A 23,965-nucleotide genomic window follows, 5' to 3' on the forward strand; every position below is an offset into this window, starting at 1 on the left:
CTTCCAGGAGACCAGAGATGAAGCTTATCCTTAACCCTTCTAAGAGGTGAAGGATTCAAGTTGCAGAAGACATGTATTTGTGAACATGACAAATTTGTAGATTTATGATTATGATTATCTGCTACAAGCATTGTGTTAGGTTTTGTTTTTGTTTGTTTTTTCACTGAGGAAGGAGAGGGAAGAAGGGAGCTTTTAATAGTATTGCTAAAATGGGGGGAGGGGCACTGAGACATTTTTTAAATGAACATTACTTCAAAAGGAAACAGACAAGCAGGCCAGCTTTTAAAGTAACATGTTGAATTTATTATAACTTTTTTTAAAGCAAGCAGCACATAAAAGATTCGGGGTTTCACATATAATCCTTTTTTCTGTTCTTTTTGTATAAAGAAATATTAAGTTCAGAATAAAAAAAATAAAAATAAACTTCATTTAATGTTAGCTCATCATCCCAGGATGAACAGACAGACCAAATTAAGTAACCTAAATCTGTATCAGTACTGACCTCCTACTAAAATAAATGGTTCATTCTAGTTAATTGCCCTTTACAAATGAATTCCTTCCCCTCACCCCCATTTAAAACAACCCCTCTTTCCCCCATTGTGACTTATACTTTTGCTACTTTCCAATCTCTCAGTGCTACCTTTATAACCCCATTGCTCTATGCCAACTTGGTCAATCTCCAAGCTGACCTTTAAACAATTTGCAACAAGCTAAGGCTCTGTACATAAGCCCACAACAACAAGTGGAAGAAGCCTAGAAAGCCCAAACTGAATCTGGCAGTCTACTAAATTTTTCTGCACTTTCCAAACTGTCATTACAAAATTTTATGGGTTGGAAAATATCTCTGAGGCCATCCACAACCAACAAATGAATTAATGATCCCCTCTATGATATCCCCAACAAATCATCATACAGCCCTCATTTAAGACAAGGGAATTGAATTCAGATTAACTGCAATAACAACCTCCGTCCCAAAGATGGAAATATAACTTAGTCCAGCCCAAAAGACATGATATAACAAACTTACTTCCTCTCAGTAAGAAAAAGCAGAATTAAGGGGCAGAATGTTGTAACTGCTTTTGAGGTCTCTTTGTTGGTCAATTTTGCTTAAATGTTTTTTTGTTACAAGTGGGGTTTTCTTCAGAGCAAGCACTCCCAAATTCTTTCAACTAATCCTCATATGGCATGGCATCAAAGCTCATCACCCTAGTTACCCTCCTATGGTTGCTCTCTAGCTTATAAGTGGCATCTAAAATGGAACACAAGACTTCAGGAATGGACTAAAAAGGGCAGAATGCAGAGCTGTCATCATTCGTGAATGCTATTCCTCACTTTATTTAACCTAAGACCAAATTAACTTTTTTGGCCAGTTATATCACACCTTTTAAGCTTGTAGTTAACTAGCTCAACCCCCATCCTTTTCAAAAGAATTATCTACCCACACTTATTCCATCTTGTACTTATGAAAATTGACTTTCAGAACGGAAGTATAAGTCACTTATCCCTATCAAATTCATTTGACTAGAACTGGTCCAACTATACTGGTTGAAATCTTTCTGAATCCTGATTATTTCATATACCTCCCTATTTTGTGCCATCTGCAAAACTGATAAGTATGGCTTCTATGCCTTCACTCAAATTGATAAAATGGTCAAATAGCAGAGGGTCAAGCCTTGAGACATCTTTATAGAGAAGTCTCTAGACTCTGTCACAACTAGCCGAATCAGCACTTCAACCCACGTGACCAGCTGGCTCACAGGAGATATCTTCCTGGGATCTCTATGGAGGCCCTGCCCTAACATTGAATTTAACCATGTCCCTGGGGTACATGGGCAACAGAATAGAAGCATAAATCAGGGTATATTAGTTGAGATAGAAGTCTTCTTTTAAAAAAAATATTAATAATTCACACACATATAACTTACTTTAAGATTTACAAAGCTTTTCTCTTTAACAGAGATAATGAATACTCTTGGGCTGATTAAAGAGGCTCAATCTGCTCTTAGGTGACCTACCATAGCTAATTATGGCTCTTTAAGATCAAGAAAGTTCCACAAAGAAGAATGGCTGACCAACTAGCTAGGAAACTGCCTCCGTTGGTCACGCTTCTCTTAAAACAGCTACTTTCCAAAGTGTTTCTTATATAGACAGCCATAATAAAGATTTTTCTCAGTATCTGGAAAAACATTATATCTTAATACTTCAGATCCATATCCTTTACTGGATAGTTTAGATAAAGCAACTAGACCAGATCTACACAATTCCATACCAACCCTAGTTTTCTTGACCTATCTGGTGTCACACACTGCCTCATTATGATGACCTAGATGGTTTTATGTTCTATTCTTACAACAAGGCTTTGTTATTTAACCATGACAGGCCTTCCTGATGACATTTTTACTTAAGTTGATATGAAATACATCATAACATAGGTGGTAGAGAAAAATGAACACTCATAGGTATATTGGGCAATGCAAAGAAATCAATATATGATGTACCACAAATGAAGTACAAAGTAGGTAATAAAAGGTCGATTTAACCATGTTATATACAGTTTAAAAATGCTTAAATCTGTCCAAAAGCTATAGACTTTTTAAAGGCACATAAACTCTATTAGCCTAGATCCAACATTTTAGAACTAATTCCATTTAGCTAATACAAATCAACTGCTCTCTTTATATTATTATAACAAAAAAAAATCTTTATACTATGAAGAAAAAAGATAGCACCTTATACTTCAATCACTTAGCAGTTTTAACTTGTTTTATACAAGTGACACCAGAACTGCCATGGATTAAGTTCATAGAACCATAAAAGTTTAGAGCTAGAAGGAACCTCAGATGTTATCTAGTCCATATTATCTAGTTCATTTCTTAAGAAGGAATTGAGGCTCAGAGTGGTTAACTTGCTCAAGGATACAGAGGTGGAAAGCCAAGACTAGAAATAAGGCCTTCTATCTCATCCAGTGCTCTTTCTCAATTACATGATATTTATATAGTGTAAAATGATGCTGATCAAGTTATCAATACAGATATTCTCCATTTAAAGCAAATTTATTTTTACCAGAATACCAAATTTCCAGAATTGACAAAGTAGGGCACTAAGAAATTTCAGGCTGGGTTATAGTGGCACTCACTACTGAAGTGTGCTACAGTAGCCCAACTCTCTGAGACACCGTAAATATACACCACCATCCCCCCCAAAAAAGAGAAGTAGTTGCACTAAATTCTAGGAGGTATAAGTGTGGAGCCAGGGGATTCCCAGGCATGGCAGATGTTCCTGTGTTCTTGGAAAAGGGTAGAGGTGATTAGGGAAGATCCTACACTTCAAAAAGTACTATAAAAGCAGTTTCTGTACTACAATGCCAGCATTTAACAGGCCTGGCCACCATCTTATCCTCTTTCTTTAAAAAGGAAAGCAAAACTCATCAAACTGGAAAACTTTTCCCAGAAAATATATTGAAAATTTTGTAATAGCATCACTGGGAGGGACAATGATTGGCTTAAAAAAAATTAATATATCACAATCAAATCAATTAATTTTTATATAATTCATTTAAAACCATAAAGCAAAAGATAATATCCTGCCAACTCCTGCCCTCCCAAATTCCCTATGAGCACATGCCAGGATTTAAATTCTTGATATGTGATCTAATGGCATACTTTTCCACAGAGATGCATATGACACTTTTACTCCATTTAGAAAGGTTATTACCATTTTAATCACTACTTGGGTAGAAAAAATTAAAGCTTGATAAATAACAAAATCAAATATTTGAATACATTTGGTGCAAGGCACCTAAGTATTGTGCTTGTCAGACATTGTATTGTATTGAAGATTTTTAAATTGAATCCAATAGATTGGAAACCAAATACTAGACTATACTAACGCAATCTAGCACACACAGGATGGACAAATAATAACCACTACCATGACATTTTTCAGTCAAATTAACTCTAATTTAGTCAAAATTAATAGAAAAGAAATAGAATTACTATTTAAATGGTGGAATTGTAGAAACAGTAAGGGATTTTTACAAAATTGTTTCTTACAGAGAAAGATGAGTACAAGACAAGGTTGAATTTTTTAAAGCAGTGGAACACAATGGCAACTATTTGGTGATAATTATAAAAGACAAGAAGTGTTCCACAATCTTTGCAAACTAGCGTCTTGCAAATAATTTTTGCAGCTGGAGGGCTAAATTTAAATGTAACATCTACTATTAACATGGTATTTAGTGACAAAAAATTTATTTCACATACCTAAAAGCAATTTTGGCATACTGTATGTAGCTTTGAAAAGCCAACTTGTAAATAACATTATAATAATTTCTGTAACTGAAATAGTCTTCATATAAATATAAAACACATCCTAAACTATCTTACAAAGGAGCTGTTTTCCAAACTGAACATAAAAATTCTAAGATGAAGTTAATGAGAAGCAATCTACACATATACCACAGAGCAATAAGTTTAAATCAGACTAATTTGAGTTGTGTAGCCCTTTATTAGCAACTAAAATAGAATGTATCTGTTGTACAACACGGGTAGTAGTTGACTATACTGGAGATTTATTATATTCTAATACAGATCATTTATAAATGCAATTTTCATTATTAAAAAGCTTCCACCCTTTTTTGTTTCTTTACAATTTGCAAAACTATTCTGAAAGCTGAATATATGTGCACAGGTCTGCAAAGAGTGCAAATTTAGAATATGGTAAATGCTTTACAGGTTGTATTTGAAGGACCATCTGCCACCATGACTTTACATCCATCATCACTTTTTTAAATCATAAAATACTTTGATGCCAGCCTTCCTTCCATTGTCCTAAACAAGAAAGCATTTTATAATGAGTTGAAATCAAGGAAGGACTACACCTACTAGAAAAGAAGAGAAGAAAGTTCTATTAATTTTGAGGTTTCAGTATCCCCAAAGACCAGGAACTGTATCTTTGTAAGGGCTAGGCTGGGACCCCATTTAAAGAATGAGTATGTGCAGGTGGTATCCCTGAGTATTCAGAGCTTCAGTGGACTGTAAGTGCTCCAGCTGCATAACTCACTGAACTGTCTTGCCAGTTTCTACACTGGCTTGACTGGGCATAATTCAAAAATGAAAAGCTCATATTCATTCCATTCTTCTGGAGCTCTGTGATAGCCTAAAGAGAAGGGAAGAAAAAAAAAACATAGTTAGAACACAAATTATACATAAAGTGAGAATTGTTAAAATAAGCAATTAGTGATTTAATCTCTAATTTCATTGATAATTTCTAAGTCTCTTTACCTTTCACCCTTCTTTTTTTGTTGTTTTTGGTTTTGTTTTTTTAAAAAGATCTGGGGCTTCTTTCATAATAAATAGGTTTGGTAAATAATATTCTGAGGGTTTTTTTCTTCAAAGGTCATTCCCCAAGTTAGCAACTATTATTACTGTGAAAAATACTATCACCTTGTCATTTGTCCAAATGATAAATCTCAGTCACCTTAAATTTTAGCTCCTCATTCTCCCTGTATTTGATGAGGCTATTCCTAATATACCTACCTTCAGGTCCTCATTAATTTTAGCCTCAAAGATAAATTTCTATTTTACCCTTGAACCATAGTTCAAGTCTTCCATAGAAGACTTTTCCTTACCAGAGCTGAATACAATAAAATACTGGTTCAGTTCAGGTTCATCTATATTTTGATGCCTTGATTTTCAAAATTCAAATGAGATAATATATGCAAAGTACTTTGCAAACCTTAAATATCCATAAATCTCAGCTGTTGTTCATTTTTAAAATATATAAGTTTAGTCTCAGTATTAACTGGTTCACTCAGAAGCAATTCATTCATTTAAAAAGTACTTAAGTGGTAGGTGCTGTGGATACAGGGAGAAAACTAAAACAAAGAAACCAGTTCCTCAAGGGACTAATATTCCACTAAGGGAAATAATGTGTAAATATAAGTAAAGAAAAAATATTAAATACAAAATTTTGAGGAAGCAGTAGCAAGTAGGAAAATCAAGAATGGACTTATATTGGGCAGCTAGGTGGCGCAGTAGATAAAGCACTGGCCTTGGATTCAGGAGGACCTGAGTTCAAATCCAGCCTCAGACACTTGACATGTACCAGCTATGTGACCTTGGACAAGTCACTTAACCCTCACTGCCCCACAAAAATTAAAAACAAAAGAAAAAGAATGAACTTATAAATGAGGTGGCACTTGAGTTAAGAGGGGAAAAAATTAGAGTTCATTGAGTTTGGATTCTTTAAAACTGCCAATATACAACCCTGTAGGCAATGCAAAATGCTTAAATCAATATGTTCCCTCTGTACCAACCACAGTGACCATATTACTTGCAACCACCTCCTTAAATATCTTCAAATGATTTCTTATTGCTCTTCAAATTACATTGGGTATCAAGGTTCTGATGTGTCAAACTCTCCCCATCCATATCCTCTCCTTTATGTTAAATTTTCCAACTATAAAACAAAACTTTAGATGATGAAAGAAATGTCAACAATCATCCAGTTTAAGTCCTTCATTTTTGCAAGGAAGAATATGAGGTAAAGCTGCTAACAGGTCACACAGTTAGTGAAACCAGTACGAAAAACCCAAATCTGCTGGCACCTAATCAGATTCTGTGTCCCTTCTTCTCTCATCCCTATTTACTCCAATTATTTGTTCTACATCTTTTCTGCCTTCCTAATTAAGTTTCCTATTCTTCCTTGAAAGATATCTACCTACCCATCTCTCTTACTGTTTTACTGCCTCTCTAAAATTTCGCTCACCAAAATTCTTGGTCCTTTCTCCTTCTTCAGATATAGCTACAACATAGGAAGGTTCAATTATATACCTTGTTTAAGACAGTTCCTAAAGAACAAGAATTAATCTTTTTTTTTAATTCTACTTATAACCTATAAAAATGTAGCTTCTAATCAAAATAGATCTTTGAAAGAACATCTTGTTAAGAGTTTGCAAAAGGAAATGGGATTTGATAGAATGTTAGAGCTGGAAAGAAGCATAGCTATCTAGTCCAATCCTTTCATTTTATAAAGACAGGAACTCAGAAGTAACCTAAAGAGTAGGACTGGCTTGCTAAAAGTTATATAACTATTATGTGGCACAGCCAGCAATAGTTCAGTGTTACTTACGCAACTCTACTTACATTCTCTCACTGAGATGACCAATAAGTCTAAGACTCCATTGTACTCCATTCTGATAACACTATAACTATCCTTTTTGGGGGGAGTGGGGGGGCTTACACCGGGCAATGAGGGTTAAGTAACTTGCCCAAGTCACACAGCTAATATGTGTCAAGTGTTTGTGGCCATATTTGAACTCAAATCCTCTGGAATCCAGGGCCAGTGCTTTATCCACTGTGCCACCTAGACGCCTCCTTAGCACTATAACTTTTTAATAAAATGTTAAACTATCATTTTAAAGCAAATTAGAAAAAAAGATACTATCAACACATCCAACCAGTGATAATGAGTTAATTCAAATCACTTCATTTTGGATGGGAATTCTAAAGTCAAGATTTCACTCACATTTAGTAACACCCCAATGGGATGTCTTCCACATATTGTGTTATGGTATTTCTTCAAGTAATTGCTAAAAGATACAGGGTCTAGTTGTTCTATAATACTCATGCCCTGAAAAAAAAAAAAGAAAGAAAACATTATTATTTTTAATTAGATGTGGGAAATGTTCCTTTAAATAGCTAAGCAACATAATTAATTAGTTAGGGTAAAGAAAATATATCAAATAAACTTAGTGAAATATAAAATTACAGTAGTCAATCCTATAGTCAAATATCAATTACCTATAAAATAATCTATAGGAACATTTTAATCCTTTATTCTGGTAAGTGGCATGTTTCTGACACTGGGATGCTCATTTGGCAAATGCATTATAAAGTTAAATATAAAATTTTTATTTGCTATTTTTCAATATCTATGTCACCATTCTCCCTTCATAGGAATAACTGAGAGTTGACTATATTTGACTATAGGCTTTTATTATTTACATAACATTTTCCTGAACACCCAAAGTATGCAAAGCACTATAAACATAGCAACAAAAAACCCTAAGGAATTAAAGAGACTAGACCATTTGCCAAAGGATTTGCTATGAGAGGGAAACAGAAAAGGGAATAATTACAAATTAAGTTAGTGGGTTAGAGTTTTTAATGAAGATAAAAATCATACAGGGTGATGGTGGCCAAAAAAAAAAAAATCACAAACAAAAGGTAAAAAAAGGTTGTGAACATTTCCATTTCTCTTTGAAAGAATAATTCTTTATCCATTTAAATCCAGGACTATCTTTCTAAGATAGCAGCACTTTGCAGGATAGGTGATTAACAAATGTTTGTTGGATTACTGATCCAAACTAGGCTGACCAATAGGAAGGAAAACCTAAGTGCTTGCTTACAAATTGATCTATAATATAAATTATAGAGAAGCATAGAATTTTGGAGCTAGAAGGTACTATAGAAATCATCTAGTTCAAGTACTTCAATTTAAAGATGAAAAAACTGAGGCCCATGGTCCCAGTTCTCCTGACTTCAAATATACTGCTATTTCTACTATAATGTGACCATCAAATCACTTGCTTATATATGAACACTAACAATTTTTGCTGTTATTAGTCTGAATAAGGTTAATAAAGTGAAATCCATACTAATCCACAGGATGTTTTATCATCCAGTGTTATTTTTTATGTCTAATTCATGTTAGGTGTTCAGTAAACTAGATTAGCACATGCCAAGAGAAGTTTAAAAGGTAGCTAAGAAATTGTGCTAAGAAAGATCTAAAAGTTCATTGGAATATATTTTATGCTTGCTTTCATTTCATGGAATAATTTAACTAAATGAACTGTATAAAATATCTGAGAATTATTTGTTGAACAATTATAATAAAATATAGTAGTAATAAAAATAAGGGAGCAAAAAAATCAGTGGAGTAAAGCAATAGATATGGCATGCAAATTTTGCATTTGTTTTTCTAATTGTTTTCTTTCAAGGTGGTTAAAGTATTTCAAATACATATTTTTCTTATAGTACTACATGAAAATAAGTAGGAGCAGATATAACTAACCCTTAATTATCAGTTTGTTGCTTTGCTATTTTGTGGTTTATCTACTGAACATTTTTCATTCCAAGCTGGTTTCCCCATGCATGCTTCTCAGTCACCATTCTCTAGAGACTTTGGATGAGTTCAGAGAAGGTCAACTAATTTTAAATTCAATAAACAAACCACAACTTATACCATAAAATCACAACAGAAAAAATTACATAATGCATTCCAAAACCAAAAAGAAGTGACTTCATTTATTTTAAAGATAAAAAACTAAGGCAAAAAGGTTTTTAGATCCAAACTAGTTCTCTTGAATTAACTATTCTACCTCGTAATAATACTAAGGATTCTTTGTACATTGGAACCTTTTACTATAATGTTGGCTTTGTCAGTCTATGCTATGAGAAACATTTGAAAGGTTTTTTGTATTTCAGTAACTAATTCCTTTTGGATACAGTTATACATCTCTGTCTTAAACTGAATTATATTCTATAACAAAGAGGGTTATAAAGAGGTGAGTATAATTTTCAATCTAAATAGCTCAAAGCATTTTAAGCAGTATTGTTTCTTCATTTTACAATAGTAAAGCAAAATTCTTATTTTACAAAAGCAACCTAAGGAACAGAATAATCCAATCACACTTTCAAATAGAAAAATGTAGAGCTATAAAGTAAGAGAAGAAAATTATTAAACAAGAAGATATATATAATGACTGAACACTGATTAAATCATGGCATTTAGGGAAAATATTTGGAAAGATAAGACAGATTGAATCTGAGATAAAATTGTAGAACTGGATATGTGCCATTTACCTGTTAATACTTAATTCATTTCAATCATATCCACCTATTCTATGGTAAATATGTATGTAATGTACTGTTTTTTGTTTGTTCCTTTGTTTTGGTAAAGCAAATAGGGCCACCATCTCAAAGTAAACTACCAGTGTCTAAGTTTCATAGATTATGTAAATAAAAAAACCCTCATAAAATAACAAAATGAGATCACAAAATATCAGCAAACTGAATACAGTACATTTGTCGAAATATGGCTATGGAATCATATGTCCCTCAACAAATAGTTCAAGACAATTATCAAAATTATTTGACCCTAAAGAAAATAAATCACAAAAATGATAGCTTAAGAAAATTCTTACCCTCAAAATATTTTATCAAGAAAAATATGAAAATATGCTCTTATATGATTCCACATATATAACCTATATCAAAGTGCTTACCATCTGGGGGGGGAGGATAGTAAAGAAGGGAGGGAGAAGATTTGGAACTCAAATTTTTTTTTTCAAATTATTGTTAAAAATCGTCTACATGTAATTAAGGGAAAATAAAATACAATTTAAAAAATAGTAATAAATTATCGATGAGTAGCAATTCCAGGAAAACATATAACTTTCCAGAGATCTAAAAATTTGGAATTTGAACCTTCTAAATTCAAACCAGTTTAAAACATACTAAAATGTGTCCACATCCATCATTTCTAAGAAATGAAGTTTCCTTCATACACAACAAAAACCTCACATACCACAATCTACTCTGAACAACTGAGCTGGCAGCAACATCAAGACAGCCAAGGATTAGTGTGGGAAAAAAACTAAGTCCTTGTGCTTTTGCAAAGTCTAACCCCGAAAGTAAACTCCATTAACAGTGCGATGAAGAGAATACTGAATTGCCAATGTTCATGTGGTATTCTTAGCTAAATATATTTTATAGATTTTGCTTATTAATAGATTTTCATTAAGACCTGCAAATTCTGACCTTGATGTGGCAACAAAAATGAGTCAACATTATTTCTCTATGTATGTGTGACAAGGGAAACTCTAGCCAATCGAAGCAGAAATTACCACTCAAAGAAAAAACTAAGTTCCCCAAATATAACGACCATGTGGTAACTAGTAGCAGAATATTTTCAAGAGTGTTCAGATGTAAGACCCCAAATTATAAAAACTACTGTCTATTTCCATGCTATCATAGACTTAAATAAATTTGATAATTTACCAAATCATTAAGATTGAAATTTTTCATTTTTAAATGGCTATATATTTATGTGGATGAGAAGAAGAATTCTGCTTTTTTTTTTCAAGAGAGATAGCTCCTATGTTGAATGACAAATGATCTTGACATGTTAGAACAGGGGTTGACAAACTACAGCCCAAGGGCCAAACCTAGCTCACCTAGCCTGTGATGTTTTGTAGATTTTTGTATTTAAAAATGAAAAAAACAATCTTAGACCTTAAATCTTAGATTTGGGAAAAAATCCAAGTAGACCAAGCTTTGAGCCATAGTTTATCAACCCCAGGTCTAGAACAAAGGGCCAAACCTCATAAGATGAAATTTCATAGGCAGAAATGTAGACTTGAGTTTTTTGGTTGTGGTAGTAGTTGTTTTTAATGAGTCGTGTCTAGAATGGGAAGACATAATCACACCCTTTGGGTACAGTTTCACAACTTATGTGAAAAAAATCTAGTAGACAAAGCTCAATGAGTCCACAGTAGACTGTAGTCACAAAAGTTAATGTAATCTTAGGCTAGGCTACATTAATAAAACAAGGAAAATAGATGGCCAGTTAAAACTTTATCCTAATCAGACCACATTGAGAATAATGTGTTGAGTTTTGGAAGCCACATTTTAGGAAAGAAATTTCTAATCCAGAGAACATCCAAAGCAACCAAGATGAGGCCAGGCCAATATGAAGATTAGAAAAAAGAAATGGGGATGTTTAGCCCAGGGAAGAAAAGGCTTAGGAAAGTCATGAGAGCTAACTTCAAAACTATCTAAGAGTTATCATATAGAAGAATAAAGAATTTAACTTGTTTAACAGGCCCCCATGCTCAAACAGAGGGTCAACTGGTAGAAATGCAAAGAGGCAGACCTGGTTTGACAGAAAGAAAAATAATGAGAGAAAGTCAAAAATGGAATCAGTTACTCTGGGAAGTAATGAACTGTTCATTATTGAAAATATTCAAATGGAAGCTGAATAATCATTTTTGTCAAGAATGGTGAAGTAGTCATTCATGTTCTGGTACAAGCTGGACTCGAGGACCTAACAAGTCTCTTCTAATTCTTGAGATTCTTAATAAATTTCTATACCAATTTCCTATTGAAATTCACAAGGTAGTTGTAAGCTATAGAAAAATCAACTAAAAAGATTGCTCTATGAAATTTTTGTGCCACAAATGATAAAGTAAAATCTATTATTAAGAGAATATGCATTGCTGTACCACCTGTACTAGGAAAAAGTACCAAATGTCACTGCCAATTTTGAACTATCTGCACAAAATGGACAAAAGGAAGGACAATAAATTGAAACTCAAATTTAACAAATTTATTTGTTAAAAGCTTTACTAATAAATGTGGCAGAGAAAAAGTTGTAGTTGGTATCTAAAGTGAAATCTGGGAATTGTGCCCTGCTCCCCTGCAATAATGAATCATCAATGTGCCCCTAACCAGATATGCTGCAATGAAACAATGGCCTGTACATCTAAAAGTAGCTTTTTAAAAAAAAAATTACATACAATTTGTCTATTTATGAACCATTTCAAAACAATACACAAATGAGTCACCTATAGCTCTCAAAATCAATATACAAACCTTCTGATTTGGTTATATTAGGTATTCAAATAGCATATTCTCAACTACGAAAAAAAAATTTTAAACAAATTATAATGAGTTATGTCACAAGAAGCCCTTCATCATCTACTGTGGAGGGGCCCCCTGAACTTATTGAGTTGCCCTATTTTCCAGGGATGAAGCCTCCCATTCTTGCCCTCTCACCTCCAAACTAATATAACAGTGACCTTTTGCAACTCAACTTTATTCAACTTTCAGTGCCCTTGAAGCCAAGTCAGCCACAAGCCTGGCTCTGGCCAGTATGTCCAGACTTGTAAAAAACTGCTTGAGCAGCTGGGACCCTTTCAAATAAGCAGAACATCCTCCCTCCCTGGTCCTACATTCCCAAACCCTCCTGCTCCCTCTCACTTCCCCTCTCCTATTGCTCTCTTCCTCTTCCCATGCCACTCCCATTTAGGAGGAGATTGTCCTCCCATGAGAACTCCCCTTTTTGTCGTACCTCATAAATATCCAATGCTCTATCTGTAGGGTGGGCTCCAGGATATAAGGAGTTCCCACTGCATGTGCCTTTCTCTTGTAATAAATCAAGTAACTACCCATGTCTTGTAGAATCATGACTTTTGGTTAATACTACATACTTTTAAAAAGTATTGCTAACCATTTTTTCAACCAACCAAAAATCTGGGAGTTATTAGTTTGTATTCCTGTTCTTCCATGGAATGTATTTTTAACTTACACTCCCCAATTGTGAAATTAAAAAAACCTTTTATTAGTTTTAAAAGGATGAGAAAAAGCTGAAGTTATTTCAGTATTTTACTGATTTAAATTTTGTGGTATCTTCTGAAATAAAATAAAATTTCTAGTAGCACAATAAGCTTATCAAAATTTGGAGCATGGCTTAAAGAACATACTAATGTCCAAAATTTTTTAATTTAAAAATATTCTTTTTTATACTTCCACAGAACTAAAATGTTTACAACAGCTCTGTTTTAGCTATGGAGAGAGGTTCTGATCCTCCTTACCACCACCAAAACCTACTGCTGACCAAGTGATAATGATCAGCAAGAAAGAGTTCTGGGAGTAGCAGCACCCTTGACACTAGATGGATTTCATTGAAATACTAAGCTTTATTATAATTCACAAAATAAAACACTGTCATCTTAGAAAACAGACCCTCCCCAAATATCCATGATCTAAGCAATTTAATTATCATTTGATTATATCATAAGTAATATGAGTATACATTTATGAAATTTTGATTACATATTCTAGTATTAGCTCTTTATTATTCTCTATCTAGCTAATTACTGATTTCACTTGTTCATTAAATTAGAAATTGGATACTCAAATTTAAGACAGTCATAGAAACCATTTTAGCATCTCCAAACAGCACATTCTCTCCAGGCCCCTATATCTAAAAGAAATGACATTTTTTAGGTCTATTTTACACCTAAAAAAAATGTTAACTCTTCAAAACTAAGTATGGTTGAAGACAGAAATTTCCCCTTAAGAAAGAAATAAAAGTTCACTATTAAGGAAAATTCTGGATTGAAAATACAAGTGGGAGACAGCTAGGTGGCACAGTGGATAAAGCACCGGCCCTAGATTCAGGAGTACCTGAGTTCAAATCCAGCCTCAGACACTTGACACTTATTAGCTGTGTGACCCTGGGCAAGTCACTTAACCCTCATTGCCCTGCGAAAAAATTTTTAAAAAAACAAAGAAAATACAAGAGGGTTTTTCTTTGCTTGTGTTTTTAAATATCTACAGCCATTCAGTCTCCATGTCCTTTATGAAAGCATCTAAAAACAAAACCATGTTCTCCAACTTATAGAACTATCTAGCATTGGCTAAGCTTCTCAATCAGCAATAGACTAATAATGAGGCAGGCAGGAATTCATTCCCAGAAAGAATAACCCAACACAAGTCTTTAACAAATTCAATTTTGGAAACTAAGTAGGAAGACCTGAATAAGGTTTTTCTGATGAGGCATAATAAAAGATCCTTAAATAACTAAGCTTATTATAATTCATTTTACATTGCCCTCTATACAGACATATCTTCCCATCAAGGAATGGCTTTAAGAGAATTCTAATTTTTCAAAAAATGAGTACTTCACAACTTTCTACTTTTGTGAAAACTGAGAGACAGTGATTTGAATTGAGATCACTTCAAAGAGGATATTCTAAGTTGGAAATGTCCACAACTCCGTTAGCTTATTCAATTTTTTTGAATGACAGAGCTTTCAACACCCTTTAATAACTATCTCCATTCAGAATCCCTAAAAGATGGGGAAGCTACAACATATATTAAGTTTCAGCTTTTCATCTTCTTTAGCTTTTCCGTTTCTTAAGTACTGGGAGCAAATTAAAACTTTTTACATTTTCCTTAAGGATAAACAAGTAGGATATGTAGACAAGTTTTAGACACTTCAAAGCAAATGCCTTAATTCCAACTGTCACCACAAAAGGCTTCATCTGATATTATTTTCAATCAATCTGTCTCCCTCTGCTCCATTCTCCCCCTGAGAACTCACACTATTAGGAATTTTACTTCCTCTGTGGAAGGTGAACTAAAGATAACAATACTAACCATCCTGTTCCTGGGTATAATTTTTCTTCCAAATCTCCTTGATTCATGACTCCAGCCTTGAAGCTGACCTTCCTTACACTTAACCCTACTCTCCTCAGTCTGGCTGATTCCTTATCAAACACTTCCCCTTAAATGCTCTAGCTATTAAGTATACAAACTTTCCTATTATGAGAAACTTTAGACTATTATACTACAACTCTATCTATAAGTGTCCAACTCCTGGTATAATTCAGCAATTACAGAATCAGATAACCCAAAAAGCATAAATACATCTCTTTGACCCCAAGGGAAATCATCTTTATTTCACATTACAGTCTCATTAGTGGATCATGCTCACATTAGAAGTAGCCAACCACCAAACTCTATACCAATTTTCTTCTAACAAATTGCTGAGTTAAGTCTCTCCATCTAATACTTTGCATGAGGAGCAATCACTGATTGCTATACTGTTCTAGAGGATTATTCTAGTTAAACTCCCTTCACCTGAGAACTCAGCTAAGAGTAAGCCTAACAGACACGTTTACCAACCCCTGTTCTGATTCTCTAAGCTCAATCTCTATGTATTAACTAAAAGTAACAAAAAACAACAGATGAGCTAAATCTTAGATGTCTATGGTAACACTTTTGCTATGCTAAGAGTTAATGTTATTCCTTTAGCTTTCATAGAAGTAGGTATTAGGGTAAAAACATGTTTAAACAAGACTGGGAATATTATTGTACAATGTCTTTTATATGAGGATCTAAGCTTTTAAATTCCTTTTTTAATCTAAGTCAAACAAGAGTTTGTTTCTCCAAGTGAACATTCATGCTTTATTTTATCAAATAATGAGACATATGGGACAAACAATGGCACAATTAAATGGATTTAAATTGACAATGACCAGACCCAAAGAATTGTCATTGATAGTTTGTTATCAACTTGGAAGACAGTCTCTAGTAGAGTAACCTAGAGATCTGCTCAGTCTCCATGTTGCTCAACATTGGATGATAAATTTATAGCTAAAAGGAACTTCAGATATAATCTAGTCTAATTCTCTCATTTTACAGATCAATAAACCTGAAGTGCACAGAATTAGTGACTTGCCAAAGGTCACTTACATATGTAGGAGAGATGGGATTCAAATTCAGTTTCTACTTCTAAATATAACCTTCTTTCCACTAAACTACATTATCTTTTTTTCGTTTTTATCCATAACCTTGACAAAGGTATAGATGGCAAATATTAAATTTGCTGTTGAGACAAAAATATAACCTATGACTAACACATCAGATGAAAGGATTCAAAAAGCTGTCAACAAAGGATAAAATCTAATATGATACAATTTAACAAAGATAAATGTTTAGTCTTCCACTTGGGGGTCAAAGAATCAACTTTAAAAGTACAAGATGAAAGATGTGGAAGGACAGTAGTTCATCAAAAACAAACAAACAAAAAACCTGGGAGTTTTAGGGGCTGCAGGATCAATATGAGTAAATAATGTGATGTGGTAGCCAAAAAAGCTGAGTGTTTAGGGAGCATTAAGAGAGGAATAGTACATAGGGTTCAGGAAGTAAGAGTTCTGCAATACTCTGCCATCATCAGACCACAACTCAAGTATTGCATTCAGTTATGGCAACAAAGTTTTAGGAAAGACATTAAATTAGAGAACATCCAGAAGGGCAACCAGGATGATTAAGAGCCTCAAGATCATGCCATGATAAGATTGGTTGAATAAACCAAAAAGGTTTGATCTCAGAAGAATAAAAGAGCTCATAAGAGCTGTCTTCAAATGTCAGAAAAGATGTCTTTTACAAGTATTAGCTTTGTTTTGCCGGACCTGATTTAAGGAAAAAGTAGCTAAGTAGGAATATCTACAGGTAGAAGTGGTTCTCTCAGGAGACAGTGGTTTCTCCCTCATTACAGGTATCACAAAAAAGACGAGATGACAACTTTCATCACATCAGTTATAATTGGGGGGGGGCCGCCATGAGGGTCAAGTGACTTGCCCAGGTCACACAGCTAGTAAGTGTCAAGTGTCTGAAGCCATATTTGAACTCAGATCCTCCTGAATCCAGGGCCAGTGCTTTATCCACTGTGGCACCTAGCTGCCCCCTTGTCACATCAATTATAAAGGAGCTTCTTGTTCTGGTATAGGCTGAATTTGGAGGCATCTAGAGTTTCTCCCATCTGTCAGATTCTGAAATCATATGATGTTATTAGCCTTATTGTCTTAACTTCTAAGAAACTCAGAACTAAATTCAGCGTTCAGCTGAAATAAGTCATCTCAAGTTCTTATTCTATTTCTCTGCTCCATTTTACTGATTTTTGTTCTGTTTTTTATTTTTATATTGCATTCAATGTTAAAGCTGCCCCTCAAATTCTTTTTTAGAAACAGGAGGTTTTTCTGTAATAAGAACTTAAAGATAAACTGGAAATCAGATCTCTAAGTCACCTACAATTAATAACAATAACTGGCATTTGTATTGTGCTTTAAGGTTTGCAAATAGAATGCCACTGTCTCTCACTCCCCCACATCCAATTATTGCCAAGTCCTGTTGATTTTAACTTAGATACATCCCTCAATTATGCCCCCTTCTCTATTCTGATACTTACACCACTCTGGTGCAGATCTTCATCATTTCACATGGGAACTACTGCCAAACACAGTCTTCCTGATGGCAAGTCTATCTCCACTCCAGTCCATTCTCCTGTCAGACACTAGAGTGATTTTCCTAACATGTAGGGCCCAACTTACTCAATAAATTCAAGTGGATCTCTATTACCTCCAGGACAAAATCCAAAATCCTCTGGGGTTCAAAGACTTGTATAACCTACCCCTTGCTATCTTTTCAATTCAGTGACACTGGCTTCCTTGCTGTTCCATTTATTTTCATTGGCTGTAACCATTATTGGAATGCTCTCCCTTCTTTATCTCTACCTCCTGGCTTTTCTAGCTTCCCTCAAGTCCCAACTAAAATCCCATCTTTTACAGGAAGTCTTTTCTAATCCCTTTTAATTGTAGTGTCTTTGTCCTGTGGATTATTCCTATTTATGATGTATGTTGTTTATTTGTACATAGGTCTTTACATATTGTCTTCAAGTTGTGAGCAACTTGAGGGAAGGGATCATCTTTCACATTCGACAACTTATAGCACAGTGCCTGGCACACAGCAGGCTCTTAATAAATGCTTATGACTAAAAAATACTATCTTGTCTGATCTTTATAATACCCCTGAGAGGTAGATGCTATTGTTATACTCATTTTGCAGATAAGGAAATTAAGGCAGATAGAGAATGACTTGCCCTGAGTCAAATACCTATTAAGTATCTAAGGCAGGGTTTGAACTCAGATCTTTCTGGCTCTAGGTCCAACTCTATCCTACTATGTGTAGTCACTAGAATTCTGCTAAAGTCATTGCTAAAGGTATCAGAAAGGGGGGAGGGGGGGAGATTTAATGTACATATAGTAACAGTGTTTTTAAATTAACAATAACACAAATCTAGCTCCAAAACTTTTTAAGGCTGGATGGCAGAGAAATTAGATATTGAGGGTAAAGATTCGCACACCTCTATAAACTAAAATTCAAAAATGATAGGGAACAAGAGATTCTTTTTATCAGGAATTATAGGAAGTATTCTAGTCCCTCTCTTGTCCTTCCCTGAACCCTAAAAAAGACAGCTCTCATTGACAAAAACAACATGTATATAGCGCCTACTATATGTCAGACACTGTGCTGATTCCTTTTTATAAATATTATCTCATTTGTTCTTCACAACAACTCTGGGAGGTAGTTGGTATTATTATCCCCATTTTACAGATGAAGAAACTGAAGCAAACAGAGGCTAAGATACTTGCCTAGGTTCATACTGCTAGTAGGTGTCTAAGATTACATTTGAACTCTGGTCTTCTTGATTTCAGGCCTGTTATTCTACCACTGCAGGAACAGCTTAGAAAGGCTATCAAGATACTGAAACATGGGACAGCTAGGTGGCGCAGTGGATAGAGCACCAGCCCTGGATTCAGGAGGACCTGAGTTCAAATCTGGCCTCAGACACTTGACACGTACTAGCTGTGTGACCCTGGATAAGTCACTTAACCCCAATTGCCTCAACCAAAAAAAAAAAAAAAAAAAGATACTGAAACGTAATGAAGAGGCTGAAAACTACTTAAACTACACAAAGACATAACTCCAAAAAATGTTCCCAGTGAATTAGTTCCACTAGTTTCATACATGAATATGCAAGAGATCTATTAATATGTCAAAATGGGTGACAGCATAATCCTAATTAGAAACAGCCCCCCCTCAAATAAAGAAAAAAGAAATAAAGAAACAGTCCCTAAAATGAAATAAACAGCTGCCTAAGCACTGGCCTTGTAAACTCAGATGAATGCAAATATGATAATTTGTTACAATGAAATGAGTATCAAAGACATACATCACGGTAAGTGCAGTTTCCTTGAGTAGAATCTTTTTTTTTTTTTAACTATTCAACCCCCATTCCAACTTTATCACAAGTTATACCCCTGGAATACTGGAATACTAGTTTTATTTATTTTAATCACATCTTGGGACGGATTCTCTAAAAGGTGTGGGCTCATCTTTTTTTTTGTTTGTTTTTTATAATCCATACAGAATGAAGAGAAAAAACCTATAACTTGCGGGAAGGGGGGAAGAAAAACAACACACATCTTTTTTTAAAAGGCTATGCATCGTTAAATATAATTAACATTTATGGATGTCAAATTCTGATCATTCATTCCATTTTGTTCTTCATAACATGAAAACACTTTGCTACATCATGGCAAGAAATTTGTCAGAATTGTTTTTTCAATGACAGTTTATATGAATGATAGAACTAATTTCTAGGTACCAAAACTCAACTAAAGCTCCAGTGTTCGCTGGGCTCCAATTTAAAACAGGAAGCTAAGTAGTAACCTTTTTTTTGGGGGGGGGGGGGGGCAGTTGGGGTTAAGTGACTTGCCCAGGGTCACACAGCTAGTTAGTGTCAAGGGTCTTTCCACTGCACCACCTAGCTGCCCTAGTAACCTTTTTTTTAAAGGAGTATCAATAAAAATGAAATGATTGCTATCCTCAAGAAAGATGTTATCCAAGTTCCATGTTAACAATATTTGTTTCATCACTCTTGTTGTATACCAGCCTAGACAAAGTAATCATCTAAATAAACTTTTAGCTCCTGAAATAACTAAGTATAAAATTCTAGGGAAATAATGTCACAGAAAGTTAATTTCTAACATTCCTCAATCCCAGACAGAGAGCAAAATATTTACACTGAAAGAGAATTTGTAGAACTATATGGCAGAATTGTTTTGTGCCTTTAAAAACCATTAAGGCTAGCAGGACAAAGAAATTTATAGAACATTCTGTCAATCAGAGGTCAACCAAAAATAATACATTATATCTTTGAAACTATAACAGAAATTAATGGGGGAATAAAATTGCCTTTATTAAAAACTTACAGTAACTTTTCAGTTACTTATCAATTATGCCAACTAGGATAATATATAATAACTCTAAAAATGAAGCTTAAAATTTTCTGTGGAAAAATTCTAACTTTCCCTAAATGTTAGCTCATTTCAACTCACTTAAAAGTGAAGTGAAATGCATTTATAAATAAGTTAAAAGGAATTAAGAAACTAAATTTCTAAAATTTAAAATGAAACATAAATGACTATATTAAAAACAAATTATTTCTAAATTACAGAAATAAACTAGATAATCTATCTCTACAGCTTCATCTTCCTATGCATATCATCTTTTCCTTTTTTAGCTGTTCTTTCCCTTTACATCACTTTCAAGCCCACAATACTCTACGATATACATATACAAAATTTCCTACATGTCACTCGTTTATTAGAAAGCTGTGGATCAATTCAGAAAGAATTGTTTCATATAAGGGTGACTAAGAAAAAACAACAGACTTTTAAACTAAATATTTTTAAAGCAAAAATCCATTAAGCCTGTAGCTTATGGCACCTACCATAAAGATTCATGATTTTAAATTTGCTATAATTTAATCTGTCCAACAAAACTAAATATATTGCAACCAAATAGTTACTGAAACAATAAATTTCGGACGATGAATCAAAGCACGTTTTTAAAAATCTCTAGGTAGTCATAAAAAATATGAATCAGAACAAAAGTGATGTTAGTAACCTCAATACACAAAAAACTTAGTTGCCAAAAAACATATTTCAAAGTCATAAGGTTTGCTGATTGTTCTCACTATGACCATGAAATCTTTGACAAATAAAAATTAAGATGAAAGATATTTGTAGTAGTTGTGCAGGGGGTTATTCTGTAATCAATGTTTACATGATTACAATATGCATTGTTGTACGCTGTTAAATAGGAAAATCTATTATTCAACTGTGTATGTTAACAGATCAGGTTCTTGAAGTTCTTGCTTGATACTGCAGAAGAAAAATTATTATTAACACCCCAACACCTGGATGACTTACCATTTTATCTAGATGTTCAATGGATCTATAAATCTCCCCCTGGGATTCATCATAGTAACTGTAACGGAACCTTTGACCTTGAAACAAATATTATGTACAAAATAAAATAGGGAAAATTAGAAGCTAAAAAAAGCAAATGTTTACCAAAATAAGTTCAGTCCTCATGGAAGGCAAAGCATAGCTTAAGCCTCTGAGAGTCATTCCCATGAGCCCTCAATAAGCCAAAAAAGGTGAATTTGGTATTGTAATAAAGAAATAATAATCATCACAGCATTTTTATGTTAAAATGTATTCCAAATTGTAAAATAGTAAAGTCATCAGCAAAATAAAAGATTAAAAAAGAAACATAAAACAGCTTAAAAAGTTAGAAGCATGGTTAAGTATATAGTTGGTCAGTGAAGAAGACATTTACAATTCTTGCAATAATGAAAAGTAGATACACAAAATATTCTTCCAAGCAATTTAATGTAAACAAAGAACCTGAATCTGACAAACCATAGAAAGCTTAGATTTTGGAGCAAAGATCAATCTCCATTACAAGAAATCTATGGAAGTCAGGGATATACAGGTGACTTATGCCTGTGGTTTTCCCAAACTAAAAATACAAGTGTTTGTTCTTTGGTGAAATTTTTTTTCTTTTTGAGAAAGGTCAATATAGGTTCCTTAATTGAAGAATAAATGAGTTGCATGAAAGAGTAATTATAATAAATGGTATACTCTTGACTTAAAATATTTTAATCACGGTACCCAGGTACAGGGAGCACTTTTATATAGTCATTTTCCAAAAACAGACAAATAAAAAGAGCCAAAAGGGAAAAGAAAAAAAAAACAGCTTAAAAGAACTGGGCAACAAAGGATACACTGACATAATATTGTCCCCACCATTCTTTGCTATATGAATGATCACAGCTAACTGTGGATCATAATTCTTAAGTCTAGTACAAATTACACAGATACCCATTCTGTCCAGCCTGGCAATCTGGATTGAATCAGTGATTAAAGAGGTGGTTTAATCTTCAAAGATGCATTATATTTAGCATATTAATCAATTTCTAATCCTTTCATTTTACAATTGGTAAAAAAGACAACCAGTAAGGTTAAATGATTCTTGATAAAGATTACTCAGTTGTGCACATAGGCCTGAAGAATCTAAGTCTATTCTAGAGCAATGTTTTTATATTCATATATATATATATATATATATGTATATATATATATATGAGAGCCTTCATCTTCTCATGTAAGATGGCAAGTATTCATGACTGTATCATTAAGATAAAGCCAGCTTTCTCTCAAGTCTTACCTACTGAGATGATTCATTTGAAAATAAGGAGCAGTTTTTTAAAATCTTAGCATCATTTTCAAGTTTGTCTCTTAAAGGAAAAACTAAATATGGATAGAAAGTAACAGCTCATTTATACTGTGAGAGGAGTTGTACATGTGTAAAAATTCCCAGATTGCCAAAGTTTTTCATTTAAGTCATATTTGACAAAAATTTAAGATGGATTGACTCACTTTTCTGCTTGCTTAGAATATACAAACTATCATCTAAAGGATTCTTACTAATTCAGGATCAACTATTTACTGCTGGATAGTATAACTGCCAACTCCAGGAGAACAGGTTTTGTAAAGCTGTTTTCACTAAAGGAATCCATATTGCTGTGCTTTTATGCCAGGAGCACTGTCTCTTATATCTGCTGTTAGTTATGCTTCCTATTTGTGGCCAGTGTGAACTTCTAATCTGTTGCCTTAAAGGCAAGTTTCTGGCTTGAACTGAATTGAATTCTGGCTTGATTCTCCGTCTCCTTTGGAGTAAAGTACATAAAAATTATGATAGCTATTTGCCACTAAGAAAACTGTTCTGCTTATTTCCATCACTGAAATTATGTTCCAGATATTTGTGATGTCAAAGTCTAACCCCAAGATCAGTGAAATGTTATTGTACTTCAAAAATAGCTTTCTTCTGATGTGGACAATTTTAAAATAATTTTAAGAAATGCTTGAAAGAAAAATACACACTAAAACATAATATTAAGAGAAAGCTTGATCTTAAATTGGGATACATCACAAGCTAACAGAATAATAATAATAAATATCAGGACAAATTTAAGCAAATGGTTGATATCATTCCTTCTGACCCATTTGTATTCCCATATATAGAGCTACTAAAGAACTAAGGAGAGGGTACCTTAGTTCAATTCAACAAACATTTATTAGGTGCTTACTATGTGAAAGGCATTATAAGAGGCACCAGTGAGAGGGAAAAAAAAAAAAAGA

The 23,965-nt window shown here is 33.8% G+C and overlaps 1 protein-coding gene across 2 annotated transcripts in view; it reads right to left on the reverse strand.

Moving 5' to 3' along the window:
• Nucleotides 1-295: 295 nt before the first annotated feature.
• MEMO1 (mediator of cell motility 1) overlaps nucleotides 296-23,965 on the reverse strand; it is a 137,292-nt gene continuing 113,622 nt past the window's right edge. For both annotated transcript variants that reach the window (XM_043984963.1, XM_043984965.1), the window contains 3 exons: nucleotides 21,689-21,765; nucleotides 7,528-7,632; nucleotides 296-5,157 (listed from right to left, as the gene is read on the reverse strand). In XM_043984963.1, coding sequence (XP_043840898.1) covers nucleotides 5,026-5,157; nucleotides 7,528-7,632; nucleotides 21,689-21,765 — 314 coding nt within the window. In that variant the 3' untranslated portion in view covers nucleotides 296-5,025. The remainder of the gene's footprint in view (nucleotides 5,158-7,527; nucleotides 7,633-21,688; nucleotides 21,766-23,965) is intronic.

The sequence above is a fragment of the Dromiciops gliroides genome, chromosome 2 (genome assembly GCF_019393635.1).
Source record: "Dromiciops gliroides isolate mDroGli1 chromosome 2, mDroGli1.pri, whole genome shotgun sequence".
NCBI lineage: Eukaryota > Metazoa > Chordata > Mammalia > Microbiotheria > Microbiotheriidae > Dromiciops > Dromiciops gliroides.